Raw genomic sequence first — 13176 nt, 5'->3', positions numbered from 1 at the left:
ACGCCTTCAAGGTGACAGACGCCATTGTTCTGATGGACAGAATGCAAGGAGGGATGGAGATGCTCAAGTCTCAGGGAATCCGGCTCCTACCAATCATCTCCATGTTTAAACTGCTTGATGTGCTGTGTGCAGCTGGACACATCGATGATGCAACCGACCAGAGAGTGCGCGAGTACATCCAGGACAATGGCACTTACAAGTACTGAAAATTTTTTTATTTTTTGGCTTCTTTTGTGCAGGGTGGCCTAAAAAGTCCTGCATTTATTAATTTATTCATGGTTTTAGGATTTGAACGTCGCAAACACACCTGCGTTTTAAATAATGGCATTAGTTTGTTCATAGTTTGTTTTTGGTTTGAGGAAACTGGTTCCAGACCAGTAGGACCCACACACGTCATTCACCCAGCATGCATTGCATAGGTGAGAAAATGACGATGTCCGTGGGTTGAAAATTTAACCAAGGAAATACATCTGAGTTTTTGCCTGTCACAAACAGCAATTTTTAAGTTAATAGGAATTTGACAACATATTTAGGCCAATCCCAAATAATTATTTAAAACTAATCGCAGAGATTACATCAGCATCTTATCAGGATTAAGTTGACCAAGTACCCCATTCACACCAAGCAACAGCCTCTAATGACCCAGAACAGTGATGGGTGGGTCACTGATCTGCATCTGATTTAGAAGGCGCCTAGGAGGATGGGCCTCCAGGGGCCACGAGCCACCAGAATTAACAACGACTCCCGGATAGATTTTAAAAACGTTTTCAGAAAAACTGAGCCAAAGTCCAGTTGCCTCAGATTTAATACTGTTTTCATTTACTGAGGCCCTGATAGCTGAGAAGTTGCACAAGTATTATGAAAGCATTGTGTAATTTTCCTTCCACTTCACAGTTAAGCTCTGCTCTGTCACATAAAATCCCAATAAAATATACTGTAGCTTGTGGTTGTTAAATGACAAAGTGTAAATATATAAATCCTCCTTAAAGGTCTGTTTTAGCCTCATCTTTGCTGTCTCTCTTTCAGGCCTGAGACGAACGGCCATGGGTCTCCAGCTATCAAGAAGCAGCGAGTGGAACAGGAGCCAAAATTGACACATGCAGAGAGAGCTGCGCTTCCTGGTATGTAAAACAATATATTTTAAGCTGCGCAGGAGTAGCTAGGACTGCTGGGAGATGTAGGCACAGCCCAGGAAAGCAGCTGCAAAGCCTGCTGCCACGTCACAAATGTTTCCTAGAGCATAGATCCACCACTATTCACAGACACCTAAATTGGCTAAAACCTGCATTGCATGAGTTGCTCTTGACTCTAACAATGATTCAGCATAAATATGCAAAACAGGTGCTGCACCCAGGATTTCCGTAATAGTTTACCTCCCATATCCAGGTCTGCACTACGTCCCGCCCTAGTCATCTCTGTCCAGCGATCGTCACAAGTCTGGCTCTTGTTGCAAGTTATATCTCACTTCCAAAAAGTACAATGTGAAAGCAAACAGCACCAAACAAAACAGTTCTAATAAAGTCTGTCTTTGTTCTGGACCAAACTAGCGAAGCAAAAAAAATGTTCCTTGTGTGAATACATGGATAAAGTCATATTCAATAAATCAGAATATGGTTCAATGTGGCTCATTTTTCGGATTAAATGTAAACTCCTCTGTTCAAGGGTAAGTAGCTCTTCTAATGTTTGACTTCTCCTCTTTGCGGGCCGTATTACAAAGGAACATATTTTATAACTAACACAAACGTTAAAAGCAAATGGCTTTTCAGTGACACAACATAATTTTTGCTGCACTCTTAACAATAGGGGCCTTAAACTTTGAAATGTGAGCACCAGCTTTGAGGTTTCAAGTATTTTGGTTAATAAGCTTTAAATAATTGGGTTTAACACCGCTGTGATGCTACAAAATGACACAAGGTGGTGCTGTTGTTTCAGAAATGCTTTGAGTCCTTCTTGCTCATTCTTCTTGTGTTTTTCCAATCCTGCAGGAGATAAGTTGGGTCAACAGCGCGCAACCCCAGAAGAGGTGGTCCACTAAGGCTCAGATGTCATCATTTAGGAGGCGAATAAGATCGAAGCTGCTGAGTTGAACAGAAAGTCTGGTTGGGAAGCTTACAAACGGAAAGTGGGTCTGGTGACGAAAATCTCAGGAGTGTAATTTGCATCATTGTGATTAACTGTATGTACTGATTAACAACGGCAAGGGACAATCCAGCCAGTAGATGTTAGTAACACATGGCAACTGAAGATGTCAGTTTACATGCCCAACTGTCCAATCAACACACTTCCTGGTGTTATAGATCTAATTTCTTCTGGGAAAAATCTTGAATGAATAAGAAAGGGATTTTTTTTTGTTTGTTTTGTGATGCAACACAGCCAAGGTATAAAGTTAAACTTAGCATTTTGTCAAAGCATGAATCCAAAAGTGTGGAGAGGTGTAAGGTCTGCCTTAGACTAATCTGTGCAGGCTGTGGGATGGCAGCAGACATTTTGAAACCACCTGGAAACAAACACAATAAATTGTTTACAGTATGCATCAACATTCAGCTGGTCAGAGTTTTTATGTATCCAGTTATTAAAAGAAAACAACTTAATTTAGTATTATTATTATTATTATTATTATTTTTTAGTTTCAGTATTTGACCAGCAGAACCGATCCAGAGAAATGATCCAGTCTCTGGCTGAGTTGCATCAATGCATGATGTGTAATTTGTTTAGTTAAGGCCTCTTTTTCTTTTGCCGTTCTTTGACACTGTCCTGTAATTTCTACAACATTTAGTGTAAATAATCAGTGATTACAACCACATACGTTCATTGTTGTTTGCAGCTCTTCAATGCCTCACAAAAGGTATAGAGATGTTTTCTCATATTAACGTGTTAATTGAAATCTGTTCTTGACTTGCAATGTAATTGAAAGAGACATATTGAACATTCTTTTGTTTTTAGTTGGTACTTAGACCCATTTATAAAACAATGTGAGTTTAATAGTGTTTTCTCTTGATTGTATTTTCCATCTAAAAGTGTTTTTATGAGTTTTGTGGCATGAAATTGTTAATGTTGAATAAAGAGGACAGCCTTGTTTATTGGTGTACTGTGGATACATTTTTGCCATCCATTCTTAAAACAGCTTAAAATTAACTGCCTAATGAGCTGATTCAATAAATGAGATCTGTTTTTCCTGGAATCAAGCTTCTTTCACATCCAGATAGCCTACTTTAAAGCTCTCATGTGTTTTTTGCAGGGTTTGATAATGATGAAAAAAACCTTGTGGCAGTGTTTAATTTACTAGGTCTAATTTCCTTAAAGATATTAATTTTATTTGCAAAAATATACAACCAGAGTGGCCTTTCACATCCATTACAAGCAGTGTGAAAACCAGTGAGATGGTTGTAATATGGAGCTGTGTGTATCACCAGATTATTATTTTCCTTTCTAAAACATTGGCACCAACACCAAAAACCCGGTTCAACAATGTTTTGCTCATTTAGTGCTGAAAACCAGATTTTTAGGAGGTGGTTGCTTAATCAAGAGCAACCACAAACTAGTTTTCTGTGGGATGTGTTAAACTTATACCTTTATCTTTCTGTGAAAGAAAAATACTTCAGTGATAAAACAAGTCAGATTCAAGATTTTAGTTTACGGATGCAGGTTTATTTACTAGTGCAGAAAACTGAAAACCAGTTGTTTTCCATTAATTATTATGATGGGTCACGTACCTGTTATGTAACTACCAGATGAAATTAAACAGTTAGCGGCACATAAAGCTTTCACAGTTTCACTAAACATTTGAAAAGTTTGAAAACTTGAACATTTAGCTGGAAATTAAAATTGTTGATTCATACACCCGTCCACACTAATGGGAACTGCATCTGTTGAGCTGTATTGTATTTTTGTATATTTTTGTCTCTATTTGTGTCAAGATTTGTTTAGTCCAAATCATGATGTTACTGTGTTTTGTACTTATAATGTTATTTGATTTACTTTTTTAACATCATAACTAGGGGACTAAAGAAGAAAAATAGCCTTTTTTTTTTTAAAATGACACTGCCCCCTTTCAAATAAATGAATCAGGAATCAATGAATTCAACTATATACCCATTGCACTTACATCATGTACAGATTATGGATTGAATGCTAACACAAGGACTGCATATTACGGTATGTTGAAACCAGAGGACTACTGTCACCATGTCAAAGTGGATTCAGAAAGGAAGAGGTACAAATGGTAAATGGTTTGTACTTGCATAGCACATTAACGCCGTGACAATGGACCAGTCATATGTTTAGGATCAGATATTAGGTAAACACAAGTTAATAGGGAAGTCATGGTGGTGTTTTTTCAAATCAAGATAGTGTACAATATTGTATGGAAGGATAGGTTACTTAAATGTACAGAATAGGAATCACTAGAAGGGCTTACAGGTGGATTACAAATGTTTTATTTGATAGAGTTATACAGGTACACATGAGAGTAGCAAGAGCAGGTAAATACAGAGTAAACAATGGAGCTCCACAGGGCATCATTATAAGCCCTTTATTGTTTTCGATCATGGTTAATGTTTTCTCTGGTGTAGAGCAGGATATTATGCAGTCTATATTTGCTGATGATGGGGCCTTGTGAAGAAAAGGGAAAAATATGATATCCAAACTCGGCAATACAGGTGGAAATAGGAGAGCTCACTTTAGGCAGAAGCAAGTTATGATGAATTATTGGGTAAGCCTGCAACAGCATAAGGCAGAAAGCCATCCAGCTGTAGGAACTCTGCAGCCGTCTGGGGAACGTGGAAAGGTTAAAAGAGACTGCTTTGCTTTGCTTGGCCAGCAACTAAATGTGCTAGGGACATGGGAACGCATGAGCAGAGATATAGTTCTACAACAACAGGAACTGGGTAGATTTACTAAACAATAGAGTAAAGAGAGCATATAAATGCTTTCTTGTTATACTTACAGATGACTTTAATGATTCAGGTAAAACAGGTTTGTTTGTTTGTTATTCCTGAGCTGAAGCAAAGAGCGTCTGATCATTTAGCTGTATTTACAGTACTACAGATGGTATTACAGTGGGTACAGCAAAATAGAGTAGGTAGAGTACTATTATGTGTAGATTTGGTGTAATCCTTAATAGGCCAGGACGATATAAAAAAAAAAAGAATATCAAAATATAAATGAAATTGATCAATATTGATAATAGTCAACAGATTCAAAATGTATATTTTAAGTGCAACGCTAGTATATTCTGAGATTAAAGTCCCTCTGATACTTTTTAAGTGACTGAGTCTAACCGCAGATTTGCCACCTTCAACATGGCGGACGCTCTGACGCATCCCCAGCATAGGCAAACCCTGCCCAACAAGGCGTCTACGGACGTTCACTACTTTCTGCCACATACAATATGGCGGTGACGTCGACGTGCAAACCTTTGCCCAATGAGCGTCTACGTCTGATACGGAGAGTACCCGCCAAACGTAGAAACGTACGAAGAAGGAAAGCAGACGTGTTTGGGGAAAAAAAGTGTGCTGTGTCTCCTAAAGAGCTCTCCTAAATGGCGAACATTGACAGTTTAATCCTGAAGCTGTATGATGTGAACGCAATGAAGTTCGACGAGTACGAGCTAATGACCGGCTTGAAGTCGCCGATCTACATCGACTTCAGAGTTCTTGTCTCTCATCCTGCTCTTATGAACGAGGTAAGCGCCGCCATAGACACGAGTATCGCCACCACGTGCGACCTACTTTATCTCGCTGCACGGCGCATACTCGGATTAAAAAAACCAAAATACGGCCTAAAATGATACAATCTTCCCATAGCTACGGCCTCCAAGGGTAAATGCTTATAAAATTCTGCAATGAATCTTTCTCGGTGAACACGTGGGCCCCAAAGTTGTCTAAAGAGATTTACTTATCAATAAATCGAATATATTCCGGAGTAGTGAAGCTTATTATTCGCGAATCGCCCCATTTTGATATAGCAGAAAGAGATAATGTGGAGGTTGTTCGGTTTGCTTAAATCGTGAGTCCAGTTGAAACAGTTGCTGAATTTATTCATTTAAGTTGTATAAATTAACTATGTAGGTTCAGTCCATTTACAGTTTAGTCACTAGTCATGGTTGCTAACTGTCTCGTATTGGCAGACGATCCACCGTTTATCACGACCTGTCGGACTCTGATCGACCATTATCTGACACGTGTGTGTCACCCGGAGACCACGCCTTCTACGTCTTCTTTTATGTCTGCCAGACTAGACGTCGGCACACTACTGCCCCCTCTGGTCGTATTGGAAACTACAGCTCTGCTATACCTGCTGGCTGTCATCGTAAGGGTAGGGAAAAGTTGGAGAATAGTTTCACACGACTGCGTTCAGTTCAGTTTAGCCGACACGTCACACGCTACCTCTCTTATTTTGGTACACACAACGCTACTGCTCATGTTCCATAATTTACAGTGAAACACACAGATGACGTCAGTGTAGAGCACACATCATAAAAATGCATGTTGACAATATTCCAGCTAGATGACATGAGCTGACGGTGGCTGCTACTAGCTTGGCGGACAACCCAATGACTGGGTTCTGTTGGTCTCAGCTCTCCCTTGAGGAGCTAATTCAGCCACTTGATTCAGGTGTGCTGGACCAGGGACACATCTAAAGGTTCCAGGACACTGGACCTCGAGGACTGACATTGAAGTTGCCTGCCATAGGCTGTCAGTGGTGTTAGCTTGTGGCTAGTGATGTATGTTTACGCCACACATCATTGTAAAACACACAAGACAAGTCATCAAGTACTTAAATCTCAATTTTCTGCAGCTTTCCAACAAACAGTAGGGACAGAATTTTCCCTTAGTAGAAGTGTTTTGGTAAATCTGGCCGTGCACTGCCGGTAATTTTCAAAACAGTTCTTTGTGAAGCGATTTGTTTTTTTTTTTTTGGTTTTTAAGAGCTCGGACTGTTTTAGAAGAAGTAGAGACCCAAATGGAAGTACAACACCATGCAAAAAGTGAAATTTTTTCGTGGTCTCCTTTAAAAAATTTATGATTTTTGAGTTTTAATTAGTTTTAAAAACTACTTTGTAGAATGAATGGATCTGTGGGGGTCGCTCAATATGAAGGCTTTTCTCTGTGAGGGCAGTAAACTTGGTGAAATGCTTAACACTGGTGTGCATTTCAAATTAGTGAAGATTGTCCTTTTGAACTACGTTATATATTTAATTGCAGCAATTATTATTACTCTCATTATTACTATTATTATTATTTTAAATTATTATAGTTGTGTTGGGAGCAAAACAAAACCTGGTTCCATGTGCGATAGCCGACTGCTCTATTACATTCTGACCTGTCTGAGAGATTTAAAGCAAGGTTCAGATCAAAAAGGGGTCTTATATTAAAATTAGAAGAAAACCAGACTCCTGTGATACACTGGTGTCCAGGGTGCACCCCGCCTCTCGCCCATTGAATGCTGAAGATGGGCACCAGCACCCCTCGCAACCCCATAAGGGATAAGCGAGTCAGAAAATGGATGGATGAAAACCAGGCTCTTTTCTGTTATTCAAAGGTTCCAGTTTGTCCGGATCTCACAATCTCTTGTGTAAATGTCTTGAAGGCAAGGGGGAAGATGAGCTTGTGGATCTAATTGTACCGTGAAGGGATCCTTTTCACCAAATCTATATTTAAATCTTCATCAGTAGTGCTGTAGGAAACTTGGACCCCAGTTCCACTGAGATACCAGTCCTCTCCCGCCTCCCTCTCCATAATAGACGTGCGTTTGTCGTTTAATTTAGCTAATGTTGAAAGTATGTGACAGATTACCTTGTTCCTCCTGCAGGGGACTAAAGGTGCAGCTTTAGTGGAATTTACCAAGTACCCCTTTTCCTGCTTATATCCACAGGTTTCCAGCCTCATGTACCAGTCTCCCTATACGGCCCTGCCTCTGGCCACCATCATCTGCTCAATAAATGAACTGCCCATGGTCATCAAGAGAAAAGAGGCCAAAGACTACGGTGAGCCAACCTGAATTTATCAAGCTCTCAAAGCACAAAGTGGGTCAGGCTTGTTTCTAATCAACAAAATGTTCCTTCCATTAGTTTCCCCTGCATAAAAAGTCATAGTTGTAGGTCAGTTTGTCTCCTGCAGCTTCTTATGACCTTCTTGTAATCTTTCTGTAGAACCTAAGAAGATGGTAGAGGGGTCGTTTCTTGTGTTGGGCCAACAGTACACAACCTCAGAAGAGACGATCAACAAAGGCTCTGACGCCATCTTTGAGGGACAAGGCATTTTGGAGGTGCCGATAGGGTTGAAGGAACGAACAAGATCTGTGGATCGGCTTGTGCATTTTGGATGTGCTGATAAGGTTGAAGCGGCAGAGTTGTAGAAAAGGCGGGTTGGGAAGCATAAGAACGAAAAGTTAAAACCAGCAAGATCTCTGGAGCGGATTGTGCATTTTCGTGTTTAACTGTCAAGAACCTCTAAAGGACGGCAAACATTAAGGGACAATCCAGCCACTAAATATTAGCAACCCATTTTGTTCATTTAAGTTCTATAAATTCACTATATAAATTCAGTCCATTTATCATTTAAACCAGTCACGGTTGTCAACTTTTTCATGCAAATGCCATTCTGCATTATTATTTTTTGCATATAAACATGGTTGAACATTCTTCCACACACTGTTTTTTTTTCATCCTGCATTGTTGCATTCTGATCCCTGCTGCACTTTATATCATAATGTTGCCTTATCCCACCTGTAATCTCACTACACTGTCGTAAGATGTATGCAATGAAATTTTGTTCTGTATGCACTCTGTACAAACAAAATAACAATAAAGTTTTCTAAGACACATGTCTGTCACCTGGAGACCTTGCTTTCTGCCTCTTTTTCTTTCATTTCTGCCAGACTAGACACCAAAATGTACACTGCTGCCCCTGGGTCAAGGCAAGTTGCTGCTCCCCCTCCCGTCTCGTACATGGCTCAGCAGCGCCAGCCAATCAGCACACAGGCTCAGCCTGGCCCGCCCACTCAACTTCTCTTCACTCAACACACAAACAACCACATGGCTGCTGCTCAGACTCAGAGACCACACCAGCAGAAAAACATGAAGAGGGAAAGAAACGCAGTTTGGCTTTTTTAATGTGGTAATTGAAATCAAGCTGTATGTTTTGTAAAAAGCTGGTTAAATTCAGTGGAAACACAACAAATTTATCTAAGCACGTGAAAAACCATGGGCAAGAAAACGTCAAAACAAAAGGAGACTAAACTTCTGTCATTGCCCTGACAGACCCACAGACTGACATCACTGACTGAGGCGTTTCAGTCCTCCATGGAACATCCAGGTAGATCAGAGTGTTCATCTTCAGCAGCAGTTCATGTTAACTTTCAAAGTAGATATTATCTACCATATGTTACTGGAGCCCACACAGAAAATAAGAACCCAGTACGTATATCCTATTAAAAAGTGTTATTTGGGATAAGATAACATTAGCTAATCCTTTATTTATTCCACAATGGGGAAATTTATAGGATTAAAGCAACAGGCAGGTGCACACAACACAGACAAAATTACATAAGGATTGAAAGATATATGAGGTGGATTAGGAAGAAAAAAAACGAACTTATTATTATATAATTGTAATAAAATAAAAATCACAAAACCCGAAAGGTCAACAGTTTCATGATACATCAAGCTTAAATGTCGAAAGTATCTGTGAATGTTGTGCATTTAATGGCAAAAAGGAAGCCTTTCTCAGAAATTCAGAGGGCAGAGAATTCCCAAAGTATCTAACATATTGTACTTCCTGCAATGGAAGGGAAAAAAATGTTGGGGACTGACTAATATACAGCAGGTCAAAAAAGGCCATATTCTGGCTGCAGTGCTTGCTGTTCTCTGATGAAGTAAAGATCAACTACTGCACTAAATTCAATAGATGGGTTGAAAATATCCAATATAAAATACAGAGATTTCGAGGGCATGAAGTATACAGTTAAGTTGATTTTTTTAGGGGGGTGTGTGTGTGTGTGTGTGTGTGTGTGTGTGTGTGTGTGTGTGTGTGTGTGTGTGTGTGTGTGTGGTGTCGGCAGGTGTACAGGGGGGCCAAAAAGACTGCGTTGTCCCGGGCCCTAGCAAAGCTGTCAGCTGGCCTGGCCGTCAGTACAGGTCACACATCAGAAAAATGCATGTTGACAATATTCCAGCTAGATAACATGAGCTAACAGTGGCTGCTACTAGCTTGGCGGACAACCCAATAACTGGGTTTTGTCGGACTCAGCTTCCCCTTGGAGCTGGTCGGATAAATAAATACTGAAGCAACAACCCAAACCCCCCAGTTACCCTCACTGCTGAGAACCCTGGCGTCTGCTGGTCACCTTGGGCCAGCGTTCTTCAGTGACGGTCCTCCAGATCTGGTGTCCAGCAACTGTTACTGGTGTTTCTGCTCCAACACATCTGAGTCAAATAATCAGGTCATCAGCAGAACTCTGGAGAAGTTCACTGCAGACTGAAGAGCTAATTCAGCCACTTGATTCGGGTGTGCTGGACCAGGGACACTTCTAAAGTTTCCAGGACAACGGACCTCGAGGACTGACATTGAAGTTCCCTGCCATAGGCTGTCAGTGGGGTTAGCTGCACAGCATTGCAAAACACAGAAGTCAAAGTACTTAAATCTCAGTATATATATATATATATATATATATATATATATATATATATATATATATATATATATGCTCTGTGGAGTTCCATTTTCTATTCTGTATTTACCTGCTCTTGCTACTCCCATGTATAACTCTATCAACTAAAACATTTTTTATCCACCTGTAAGCCCTTCCAGTGATTCTCATTCTGTATATTTATTTAAGTAACCTATCCTTCCATACAATATTGTACAGTATCTTGATATGAAAAAACACCACCATGACTTCCCTATTAACTTGAGCTTGCCTAATATCTGATCCTAAACATATGACTGGGTCCATTGTCAAGGTGTTAATGTGTGTGTGTAAAGCGCTTTGGGTCATTGGACTTGATTTTGCGCTATACAAGTACAAGCCATTTACCATTTGTACCTCTTCCTTTCTGAATCCAATTCATTGATTCCTGATTCATTTATTTGAAAGGGGGCAGTGTAATTTTAATAAAACACATTCTAGAGTTAAATAACCCAGAATTAGCCAAAAGGCTATTATTCTTCTTAAGTTCCCTTCTTTAGTACTATGTGTAGATTTGGTGTAATCTATAATAGGCCAGGACGATATAGAAAAAAAGTATATTGATTAAATCGAAATCATATTGATCGATTTCGATAATTATCAACAAATTCAACATGTATATCTTAAGTGCAGGGCTGGCTGTTTTATGATGTTGCTTAAACTCTTTTTAGACACAGAACACACAAACATTTGATTCAACCAAGTTTTTAAAAGCGAAAAAAAGAACGCAAAGTCTTTGAAAGGGTGGAGCTTGATGACTGCGCGTTCCTGGGTCTACGTTTGTGATTGGTTGGGAGGATGGAAGGCCTGTAATATTACATATTAATATTACAGAGAAAGGAAAACTGTTATTCTATTTAACTTTTAATTGATACTTTTTTTCTATCATCGATACATGTCTATTGGTTGATATTTATTGTTAATGAATTATCGTCCAGCCCTAAACCTTAATGTCTATTTTAGCTCTCTCACCGAAAACCGTCCAGAGGTTGTGTACCAAATGCATGAAATTGTATTTAGACTTGCAAAGTCTCAAGTAGTATTTTTATGTAGGTACCTCCACATATAGATACTAAGGTGAATGATAAAGCAGATTGTCTTGCAGAATAATCTCTAAAACAAGATTGAGTTATGAAAATTGTATTTGGTAAATCTGAAATAGAATCCATTATCAAGAACCAAGTGAAATGGCAGCAGTTTTCGGAGGAGGGGACTAAAGGTTGTCCCTTGTTTTGGATACAAAACACCATAGGAAAATGGAAATAAACAGGGAAAATCGAAAAGAAAATGTATGTCAAGGTCACCATCGGGATACAGGATTAAATAAAATTTTACATTTGGTGGGTAAACATCTAACATGTGTTGGAGGCATGGACTTCATGGACTTCTTGTTTTTTACTTTTTTTGGACCTTCATAAAAGTATGTATAATTCAATGTGAAAAATATAGAGTTAGTATAGAAAATAAAGTAAAACAAGAATTAAGGAAACATGTTGTGGAGACATTAATGATGAACAAAGATAAATAAAGCATCCATTAGCATTTTAAAAGCAACGGGACCCTGTACAAGAATATAGCTTTGTTAGGTAAGATAGATACTAATGTCCGCACTCAAGAACAGTAGATGAGGAGCCAAGATGGCGGCTAGCGTTCTTTGTTCAGAACTTTCGTCCAACTTTCCTCTTCTCCCGTCGGAACAGATACTTTTGTAATGTCTTCAACCTCAACAACAAAACGCAAAACCGAAGGTCATCTGGTACTTACTCCTACAAAGTCACCATCTACCAAGAAAGGTAAAATTGAGCAAGCCACAGCAGAGAACGTGATAGTGGTGCTAAAGCTGGCTATTGAAGAGCAAGGGACATCTATTGGAAAATCTATCGATGACTTGAAGTTTAATTTTCTCTCCGCTGACATACAAGATATTAAAATCACACTGCAAACCACATCCTCGAGATATAATCATCCAATTTTCTATGAAGCATTTCCGCAACATGATCTGGAAATGGCAAAAAACTCTGGCTACCTGAAGCAAAGAAATCTCCTGTTCAAAAAAGACCGGGAGAAACGCAGCCGGCTGTGGCCAATAATCCAACAAGCCCGCAAGGATAAGAAGGTTGCATGCTTTGTAGGAGGACAAGCTTTTGTGGACGGCAAGAAAATTAACTGTTTCATCAGATTCTATTCAACTTATTATGGAGGAAAAGTTCTATGTTCCCAGTTGAGTTCAACTAAAAACTCAGACATTTATCTTGTTTAGTTCTTTTTCTTCTTTAATATGTGAAAGTTCTATTCATTTAATGCTCGAGGACTGAGGGATATCACTAAAAGAAAAGCTTTATTTCTGTTTGCAAAAAATTGTGGTGCTGATTTTTGTTTATTTCAAGAGACTCATTCCATTGAAAGTGACTATAAACTATGGAAAACTCAGTGGGGAGAAGATTTGTGGATGGCCCATGGAACTCACCGTGCAGCAGGTACATTAAC

General features: G+C 39.4%; 2 protein-coding genes across 3 annotated transcripts in view; both read left to right on the top strand.

Moving 5' to 3' along the window:
* Positions 1-13176, top strand: part of umps (uridine monophosphate synthetase) — a 41782-nt gene that overhangs the window by 17064 nt on the left and 11542 nt on the right. For both annotated transcript variants that reach the window (XM_036139576.1, XM_036139575.1), the window contains one exon: positions 12-199. In XM_036139576.1, the coding sequence (XP_035995469.1) occupies positions 12-199 (188 nt within the window). The remainder of the gene's footprint in view (positions 1-11; positions 200-13176) is intronic.
* LOC118563750 (uridine 5'-monophosphate synthase-like) lies at positions 5378-8841 on the top strand. Its single transcript, XM_036139579.1, has 3 exons — positions 5378-5683; positions 7876-7987; positions 8153-8841. Exons 1-3 carry the CDS (start codon positions 5540-5542, stop codon positions 8356-8358), a joined length of 462 nt encoding a protein of 153 aa, XP_035995472.1. The 5' UTR covers positions 5378-5539; the 3' UTR covers positions 8359-8841.

This window comes from Fundulus heteroclitus, chromosome 7 (assembly GCF_011125445.2).
Source record: "Fundulus heteroclitus isolate FHET01 chromosome 7, MU-UCD_Fhet_4.1, whole genome shotgun sequence".
Taxonomy (NCBI): Eukaryota; Metazoa; Chordata; class Actinopteri; order Cyprinodontiformes; family Fundulidae; genus Fundulus; species Fundulus heteroclitus.
The sequence above is the reverse complement of the archived record's forward strand: the minus strand, read 5'-3'. Positions and strand labels throughout refer to the sequence as shown.